The sequence below is a fragment of the Acanthisitta chloris genome, unplaced genomic scaffold (genome assembly GCF_000695815.1).
Source record: "Acanthisitta chloris isolate BGI_N310 unplaced genomic scaffold, ASM69581v1 scaffold1426, whole genome shotgun sequence".
Lineage (NCBI taxonomy): Eukaryota > Metazoa > Chordata > Aves > Passeriformes > Acanthisittidae > Acanthisitta > Acanthisitta chloris.
In genome coordinates this window covers 62,754-72,949 of record NW_008679560.1, presented here as the reverse complement: position 1 = coordinate 72,949, position 10,196 = coordinate 62,754, and the positions used below count along the sequence as shown (strand labels likewise).

The 10,196-nt window shown below is 39.2% G+C and overlaps 1 protein-coding gene across 1 annotated transcript in view; it reads left to right on the top strand.

The window, feature by feature from the left end:
* Window positions 1-10,196, top strand: part of FSHR (follicle stimulating hormone receptor) — a gene marked incomplete at its 5' end in the record, with an annotated part of 54,220 nt that overhangs the window by 30,983 nt on the left and 13,041 nt on the right. The window contains 4 exon segments of the mRNA XM_009077328.1: window positions 2,764-2,829; window positions 5,063-5,140; window positions 8,904-8,972; window positions 9,090-9,164. Of these exon segments, the coding sequence (XP_009075576.1) occupies window positions 2,764-2,829; window positions 5,063-5,140; window positions 8,904-8,972; window positions 9,090-9,164 (288 nt within the window).

Genomic DNA, 10,196 nt, shown 5'->3' with positions numbered 1-10,196 from the left:
GCTGATCATTGTGCTGTTTTCTTAAGTGCTGACTCCAGTAAGCCTTTTCGGAAGGCAATTAATGCTTTGGAAAGCAGCCATCAGCTGTCTGAAAAAAAAAGGGTTCTTACCAAGCTGTTTATGCATGACAAGGGGGGACTCAGTTATAACACAGATTAAAGAGGACACTTGTTTAAAGTGAGTCTACTAAGGATGTATACATTGTATGATAAATATATTGACAAAGCTGTCCTGCAGGAAAGATATTCAGTAAATTGGATTATCTACATTCTAAAAAGATTATCCACTTAAAGGCCTCTGGAGATTTGCTGGTTGAATAAAAAGAGAGGGAAGATCTAGGCTGCAGTCTAGCTAAATATTTTTTTAGTTCTTTTTCTGCATTTAATTAAAAGAACACACTCTCCTGCTCATAATCACTGTTCTGTGCCACTGTGCAATCAGTGCCTTGTGCCACCTGTAGATTTACTTCAATATGTAATGATTTGTCAAAGATGCTTTCTGCTTCATCTCATGCTGCTCAGTTGACACCAGTGAAAATTGAGCTCTGAACACTTTAGAATTACTGGAAAGATCAGAACTAACCCAAGGCATTGAGGAGTTTTTTTCACATACATATAGTGAAAACCCTGCTAACCAGTGTGGAATTTTGATATGTAAGTTGCCATTGGGAGCAGTGTTTGAATAGCATATGTTCAAGTACTGTCACCTTTCATTGCTGCACCATGAGGACTAAGATGTTCTTGGAACAGTACTGTAGAAAGGAAAGCTTCTTATGTCTTCTCCTGTCATGCAATAGCCACACACTACTTGGCAGCAGTTTCCTTCTTCATTTACCTACTAAAGGAAATGCATGCCATAATTTGTATTTAAAAGTGGCTTGTAAAAAAGAATTGCGTGAATTTTTAGCATAAGACTCATTTAAAATTAAAGGCAGCTTTCAACTAAAATCCTGTATAACTCCAGTAATTTAGAAAGTGTATTTTAAAATATTGTAAGGAGGCAGTTACGTGTTCTTCTCCTATTGCTTCTAATTTTTTTGTCTAAATCCTTTCACAAAGTGTAAGTACAGAAGTACTCTAAATAATAAGGGCCTTGTATAATCCACCTGCTTCATAATCATGCTTTCTATTTAACTATATGTAATAGTTTTTCAAAGGCATTTTTGTAGAGCTTTCTTGGTCACATGTGACAGCTGTTATTTTTAAGCTAATGCAATGTCAGACCACTCTGACTCCTGAGATGAAACAGTCATGACATTTCAGCAACTTTCCCAAACTGACTTCTTGAATATTCACTATAGTACCTTATTTTTTTCCTGCATATAAGGCATTGCTCTTTGTTATGAGACCGATCAAAGTTGGCTTTTCAGCATCTGGGAATACCCAGATACCATCTCAGGGAGCTCAGAGCAGTACTTATGCAAGTGAATGACTATTTTATGGACCTATGTGTAACCCTGAGTTCCCAAATGTAGGATTTGGTTGTCACATGGAGGCTTTCAGTTTCAGTTCTGATTATGAAACCTGAAAGACTACGACTCTCCTGAAATAATCTAGGTTCATAAAAAACATCAGATGAATGATGTTACATTTGTCCAGCCTCAACTTTTCATGACAATTCAACTTTTCATCACAATTCAACTATTTAGAAATGATTCTGTTAAAAACAAAAAAAAAACACATCTAGTAATAAAAGAATATTATTTTGTCTAAGTGCCAGAATAAAAAATACCTTCCATATACTATTAATATGTTCCTTAAGGAACCAATATTCTCAGTGAAAGGTTACCTTTTCTACCATCTCATGTATTAAAAATGAAAATATATAATTAAACTTTCAAGAACCCAAATTTTCTCTTTTTTAAGTAAAAATGTGACTTCTTGGTGTCTGGGAAAAACTCCCAGGTGGCCAGAACCCAGCCTGGTCTGGATTGTCCCACCTGCACTCAGCCTTCCTTCCAGCCATCAGCAGTCACCAGCCCCTGCTGCTGTATGGCAATATGTTTGTCCTGCCCTTGCTATTGCTCTGGATAACAAAATGTGCTTAAAATAGACATGGTACAGCTTTGTGGAAACCTGTGACCCTGTCCTCACCAGCTTTGGGCACTGGGCTGTCCTTCACAGTCAGTATTTCTGGGATGGTGTTTCATGGACAGGAACCACAATGCAGAAGACAGTGATGCTCAATGCATTGTGAGAGAGGAGGTAGTTAAATACAGAGGCTCAGGTCCATTTCCAGTTACACAAACTGCTGAAATGTTCCCATGTGTTTGGCTCCTCACTATTAGAAGTGCTGGGGAATAAAGCATCCTAATTCTCTCCTAATTTCATGAGCGAATTTCCTGTGGAATTAATGTATCCTAGATTAAAGTAGAAGGTTAAAATTGTGGTGAGTTGATAATATTGTCTAAAAACAGCTACTGTGAAAATAATTAGCTTGTGTCAGTGCAGTTGAATTTAGAATATGGCTGAGAAATTAATATGAACCATTTCCTGAGATGATCAAGAGGGGCTGTGTAACTATCCAAGGTAGGGTTTCTCATTATTTTGGAATAAAACAGGGAAGGGCAGAATTCAACATGTACTTTGGAGGAAAACCTTTATAAATTACAATGTCAAGTTTCCTATTGGCAAACCCCACTTTCATGGCTAAACTCTGACTCTTGTGGATGCCAATGTTCTTTATTCTTTGTTAATTATCACTTCTTTCCTGGGACAAAGTGAATAATCTTCATCTGTTCTTCATCTGTTCTGTCCTTCTTAGGTTAATATCAAACACTGGCCTACGGGTTTTATATTAACCTAAGAAGGACAGAACAGATGTTTTGCTGTAAGTTTTAACATTTACTTCTCACTTTTTAAAAGCTGCCATTGAATGTTCTTCTGCTCCAACAAAACCTTTCAAGAAATGATTCCCCTCATGTTCATTTATTAGCTTCACGGTAGAATTTTGGGTTGTAATTTTGCAGGCATTGATCATAATGTGGCCCGAAAGGTCTCAGTTCTCTCTAGGTCTCCCTTCTACAAAGCTTTATAACTTGTACTTTACAGACAGCTCTTCCTTTAACTAAACTGTGAGCATGTGTCTGGATGGCCCAGGGGACAGATAACAGCCTTCTTCTCCTCTTTCATGAGTTGAAATCCAAACCATGATGGTGGCAGTGGAAATTTGTTGCCACCTGGTGACAGTTCTCTGGTCTGCATGAGAAGACTTGCTGATCTCAGAGCTGTGTTCCATGACAGGTGACCATGTCACAGGGGAAAGAAAAAAAAAGAGAAAAACAAACAAACAAACTCAGGGAATAATCTCTATCATGCCCTTTTTTTATCTCTGGCAGTAAAACTATCCAGAGAATGAAATTTTTTTATATGGAAAATTCCAGTGCCAGCAGTGCAAAAAAAATTGTGAAATATTTTGTGTGAAAACAGGCTATTTTTCTGTTAAAGCACCTTTTCTTCTGTAAAAATAATGAGTGTCAGAAAAAGTTTGAATTTTTTTTTTCACTGAAAATAATTTTGACATATGTTTTTCAATCAGTTCTTAGTATAATTGAAAGCATTCTTTTGGACATGATTTATTGTTAATTCACAAGCAAAGTTCTGCATCTTCAGATCTTTGATTAGAAGATTTCAAGCTGCAGAAACATCAGTCCTGCAATCATCTCAGTAATAGCGAGTAATATGAATAAAATTGCATATAAAACATAGTGGGGAATGCCCAAATATAGTATACACACATATAAGACAAGAAATCCACTTCTGTAATACACTTGACATATATAATTTTGAGAACTTCAGAGCTCCTTGAAACCATCAAGCAAATGCAGCAGATACAAGGCTACAGAGCCTTCTTCCTGTATACTTTTGTTTATCACCAGTATTAACTAGAGTGAAATTATTGTGTCCCGCAGAGTTTTGGGGTTTTTTCTCCTCTGTTTCCTGTAAGAATAAGTAGACATTGATACTGCTTGAATCCCAAACTAGACCTTGGTTCCAACTCTGGGCCCACTGAGGTCAGTAAGCAAATACCCATTGGCTTCAATTGTGCCAATATTTAAGTCCCAAAGACAGGTCTTGATGGGACATTGATGTTTCTAAAGGGCTCATGCAGATCCTTAGCAGAGAGATACAGTTCACTTGTGTGGATGCTGTGCTCCCTCCCTTTTCCTGTCTCTGCTGACCTCAGTTTGCAGAATGAAGCCTCTAAGTGTCACTTAATGAAGAGTTGTGGCTCTATCAAACTGTCAGCACGAGATAATTTTGGAACCGTGCTTAATTTCAAGCTTTGTGGATATTTCATTCAATTCCATGCTTTCTCTCAGAAACAGCATGGAAACAGCCATATCCCCAGTGTAACTTATGAGTAGTACTATTTGACTTCTTTGAGCTCTATTTTGAGCCAGCAACAGAACATAGATCTGCCATTCCTTGAGTAGTACTATTTGACTTCTTTGAGCCCTATTTTGAGCCAGCAACAGAACCTAGATCTGCCATTCCTTTTTTTTGGATCAGTCACAACTGTCCAAAGACAGAAATTCCTATTTGCCCATTCAACAAACTGCATTGACAGGGTCCTATGTCGGAAGTTCTTAAACTCATACAAAGCTTATAAGCAACCCTGTTGACATCAGCAGAGGAATGATCCATTGGCTGGTAGGTACCCTGCTGAATCATGCCAAAAAGGCTAATGGCTTTTCCTTCCTCTGGTTTGGAGGCTGTGAGAAGGGGTGGCCTTGTAGCCACCCAAATTGCATTTTCTGGATAGTATGCTTGCTGGAGGAACTATTTCATCTGTCTCAGGGTTACAGTCCTGAACTTAAGCATTTTAATTACTTCAGCCTATTTCAGACAAGAGTGTGGGGGTGTTGGAAATGTTTTTGTCCAGGCTTTTTTTATCAAGGTTTGTGCTCTACAGAAGAGACATCTTAGAAACTTACATCATTACCCTCTTCCTCAGAACAAGTATAAGGGAAAATACTGTATTTGAAACAACATTTTGTATTGAAAGGCATTTTTGTATTTTGAAGTACAAAAAGGTGTTTCTGTGGTATTTTATTTTTCAGAGATATTCAAGACAATATCAATATACGTGCAATCGAAAGAAATTCATTCATGGGCCTGAGTTCTGAAAGTGTTATTCTGTGAGTAAGACATAGCAAATTCATTATTCTCCTTGTTAGTTCCTTTCTTTTCCAGAACAGGGTCAAGGATACCAGGGGATGGGCACTATTTCATATGCTTCGTAATTCAATTTGAGGTTTTAGATTTTTTCCCTGCCTCTGAAATCTCTGTATTCTATATCCCTGTCATGAAAAATGAATGCTTTGGGGTTTATTTGTTGTGTTCTCATCCTGGTCTTTATTTTAGAAGCACAGCAGAGAACAAATTTAATAATTACTGATACCAAGGTTAAAACACCTACAGCAACTTTTTCATGTGATACAAATTGTGTTCAAAAGGATGGCATGACTCATAAATATTTACAGTCAGACACATCATTCAAAGACATTTATTACCTGGGCAAAATATATGTAGATGTTGTGGAAATGTGGTATAATTGTAAACAATGTTAATGCATTGATACAGGTGGGTTCACAATGCAGTTTCAAGCTGTATGGTTAGATGGTTCTACATTTGACTCGAACGGTCATGTATTTTAATGAACTAGCTGGCTTCCTTGATCCTTTCTGTCTGTATATAAAACATACTGTTTGCTTGCTAACAAGCTGCCTTCGTTTCACCTAGCTGGTGGCCAGACTGGAAAAATTTCCCACCATGTGTGTGCAGTTTACTTCGCGTACTGAAGGAGACAAGCAAGATTTGATTGACTGATTGAGCTCACGTTGATTTTGGTGGGAGCAAGGTCAGACTATCAATAATTGAAGAGAGGCCAGTCACTTAGCTTTATCTCTCTTTTCCCCCTATCAGTTAAGCACAACCTCTGTCTACTTCAAGTTCCCTGAAATTTTAAGCACAAACACACACAGAGAGTTTTCTCAAATACATATTCAAGTAATGATACCACAAGACCACTGATTTATCTTTTCTCCTGTGATGATAATATTTGCTGCTCAGGTGGGACTTTGTATTTTCAGAGCACTGTGCAAGAATTACTGTATTTGTTTCCATAATGCTACTAAGGACTGAGATATATATTTCAGATTTTTGCTGTGATTTGACCTCTCTGTGCCACTTGAGCAGCATGAGATTGACTTCCCCTCTGTCCCCAGCATATCTCATTGCTTATATCAGGAAGAAATTCTTTACTGTGAGGGTGGTGAGGCAGTGGAACAGGTTCGCAGAGAAGTTGTGGATGTCCCATCCCTGGAAGTGCTCAAGGCCAGGTTGGATGGAGCATTGAGCAACTTGGTCTACTGGAATGTGTCCCTGTCCACAGCACGTCTACTGGAAGGTGTCCCTGTCCACAGCACAAGTGTTGGAACCAGGTGATCTTTAAGGTCCTTCTGATCCAAACCATTCATTGATTCTATGATATGATTATTGTCTGGGTATTGAAGGGCAGTCCTCTGTGAGGACTTAAGGCTTCTGATTTGCTAGCAATATTGGCCTGGTGGGGGAGGAGTGGATCATGTCCCCTTCCAGCTTCTTTGCCCTACCTCCCACAACAGCCCCATTGCTATAGGCTCCTCGCACCCACCAACATGTGCAGGAACAGCAAGAGCTGTGCAAGCAGACCTGACTACCACCAGATGATGGTCAGATGATACCCAGACTTGGTTGTAGTTCTCTCTTGGGACACAGGCCTCACGTGTGATCTGTGAGAGACCCTGATTAGGCTTTCCCTAAGGTGAACTTAGTTCAAAAAACAGCCAAATTTGCTGGTTTTCTATATCAAACTGAAGTCATGGCAATGCAATAGAAATTTATGGTTATGGCAACATCGTTTTGTAAAACCAGGCATGTCGAGATGTTTAAAATTACCCAGGACCCATTGAACCCCCACATTCTAGGGAGAAACAATTTTAACAGGTTTAACTGCGGCAATGTCCAAGACTATTCAAGTCAGTAATTTGGATTGCATCTGATTTTATGCTATGCGTGGGATCAACACAGATGGGAACTGAGGCTACATTTGGTAATAAAGTACTGGAAATTCATGGAAGAAATTCACCTTGCTACCAGGTCTGCATGCCACTTAGGCTCTAAGATCGATCTTTCCTGTCCTGAAATAGGGAGTAAAGAATACTTCAGGGACAGTGACCTCTTGCATCAAGTGAATTTTAAAGTGGGTTTTAAAAATCTGGTATAGCCATGAAATGGTAAGTAAAAGCACCTATGTCCAAGCTCTGGATCTCTGCCTCCATTATCAGCTGTTGCTAATGTGAGAGTTAATGGAGTCAGTAGGGATGCTGGTTGAAGCGAGGGGAGAATTTGTCTTAACAGAAACTTGTCCATATGTACATTAATGAGGTCTTGGGATTTGGATTTGCTTTTTTCTTTTTCTCTCTTTTTATTACTCAAGTGCTATTAGCCCAGTGATAGGAGTGTATGATCCACACTGTATGGCAGCAGTGACTCTGTTTTATGACCTTAGTATCTCATTGCATTAGCACCGTGTTCAGTGAGAGAATGCAGTAAATGTTAATACTGTGATTAAAAACATATATATCAGCCTGACAGCTACAAATGGATAAGATCAATGTAATATAATAAATGTTTTAAATGCTGTAAGCAGGGACATGTCTCTCCTCTGTGCCCGCTCACTCATGTATAATAGTGTTTGCAAGTGAAGGGGACAGTGACAGTTCTTCTGATCCAATCTGACAGACATTATAGACACAGAGCTATGTACATCTGCCTGTCATGGTCAAAAGAATAATCCCTTCAGCCAGACCCATAACTGATTTTTGTGGTTACCTTAGCTCACCACCTCAGACCTTAGATAAGTGGGTCACTTGCATGCTCAGCTTTCAAAGTGAATTAGAAACAAAATGTCCAGGTTTGCTGACAGTTTAATTAAATCAGGCCATTTGTGCCATCAATCAGACCTGTCATTGCCTGTTGAAGAGGGCGGGAGCTGAAAAGTGACGTTTAAAACAAGATGAAAGATTGCACCATAAAGATGATAAATATAACTGACCCAAATGTAAATTTGTAGAACCGTGAAGGGACAGAGGGAAGGACGTTAAACGTTAATTAGGTAATGCACTAGAGTAAAATCTTGGCAAAAAGCCCCAGGAGCTTCAATTTCCAGGTTCACTACCTGTGTATCCTCTTGGGGGAAGGAGTCTGGGGAGGTGGGACTGAGGCAGCAAAGCAGACAGGCAGTGTAATTTGTCAAGGCAGCAGACACAGGAGGTATCACCCACTTCCCGGGCAGTTTGGCACCACTGCCACCCTCCTCCTGCCTGGCTCAGTGATGGTCAGCCTCCCTCCTCCACCTGCTTGACTGCAGATGTGAGACCACTGCAGACAGCAGTCTTTTTTCTCTAGTACCTGGCAAAGATTAAGCCATGGCCCAGTGTTTCAAAAGCATCTTGAACAGAGTAAAACTAACTGGCACTGACAGCACGAACAGGAAAGATCCTGGTCTCACCCCTCTTGGGATTAACCTGGAGCAGCCTCACTGGCTCCTCTGCAGCCTTCCCAGTGGAGCTGTGGGCAGTGCCAGCATCTTCACCAGCTCTGCCCTTACATAAAAAACTTACTCTAGCTGTCATCTCTGATGGTAGTGCTCATCTGCCCTATTCATGTCCACACTCTCCAAAGCCTTTGTCCAACTATTGGGATCATAACAGACAGTATTCACAGAAATGTCACCATTCCAATATCCATTTAAGAATTTTATTTGTTTGAGATCCTTTTCACTGCTTTGAATTACATATATTTTACTCATGAAGCATGAATAAGAGTGCAACTCTATTTTTCTTTTCTCTATTGCAGCTGGCTGAATAAAAATGGAATTCAGGAAATTGAGAATCATGCATTTAATGGAACGTACCTGGATGAGCTGTAACTATTTCTGTTGTTTACTATTACGAGAAGTGAACATTAGAAAATAGTAACTGATGCAAGATTTTATTTGTTTTTAATCTTAGATTGTTTCAGCATAAATATTGTGTTTTTCAGAAATCTAAGTGATAATTACAACCTAGAAAAATTACCAAATGAGGTCTTCCATGGAGCCAGTGGGCCTGTTGTTTTGTAAGTAATATTTGGATAGTATTTTTCTTATCATTGACTCCTTAGAAAAGATCAGAGAAGAACATATGAATGTCAGTCTGGATTTCCACAAACATGGAGGATATAACTGAAATTTCAGTCTAGATCCTTATTTTCACTTTGTCCTCAAGTTTTTGGGAGTATTTAGAGCGAGAGAGACAGATCCAGTTTGAGCTAAATCAAGAGTAGGTGAATGGTCCTCAGTGTTTAAATCTGAATTACTTGCCACTGAAGATCTGCCCTGTATCTGTGGAGCTTAGTTCTGAAGAAAAACTCCTATCTTACAAAGACTGGGGTTGGGATGTCCCATCTCCTGTAGAGATGGGTATGAGATATATTTCACACAATTAGATCAAGATGTCTTTAGTGGATGATGAACTGCAAATTGAGATCTCAGCAGTAGAGAATACAGCAGAAGTATGCTTATGGGCCTCAGTCACTGTTACCTCAAGCCATGGTTTGCCATGGAGTCTGAAAATACCTGTGAGTGCACAACTGCTTGCATTTCTGAGCACAAGCTATAACACGTGGGAGTCTTCTATTGTCTCACTAATTTCTCACAACTTTTCTCTCTTTCCCATCTATGCTGAATGTCCAGAGAGGGCTAAAAGTTACCCAAAAAGGGTGAAAGGGGTCATTGGAGCTGTTGCAAGATTTAACGCAGACTTTAGAGTGGTTAGAAATCTAAAACAGAGGGAAAAAATTCTGATTAACCTTGAGTTCTGTCCAGAGCTGTTCTGAAGGCCTTTTTTCCCACATTGTGATGGCCAGTAGACCTATGATATAAAAAGCTATGGTATGGATTACAGCATTCTGCTCCACTTTTATTGCTTCTTCAAAGCATCTTCCTTCTTTGGAAAAGACTTCCAGTGGAGCCTCTTTTCATCATTAATGTCATAGGTGTTTCTTTGGAAAATCATTATTTCCTGTATCTAAAAGTAAATGCATTTTCTTTGCAAGCTATAGCTGATACAATCATGTTCTGGAGGTTTATCAAATTGATTTGCCTCTAGT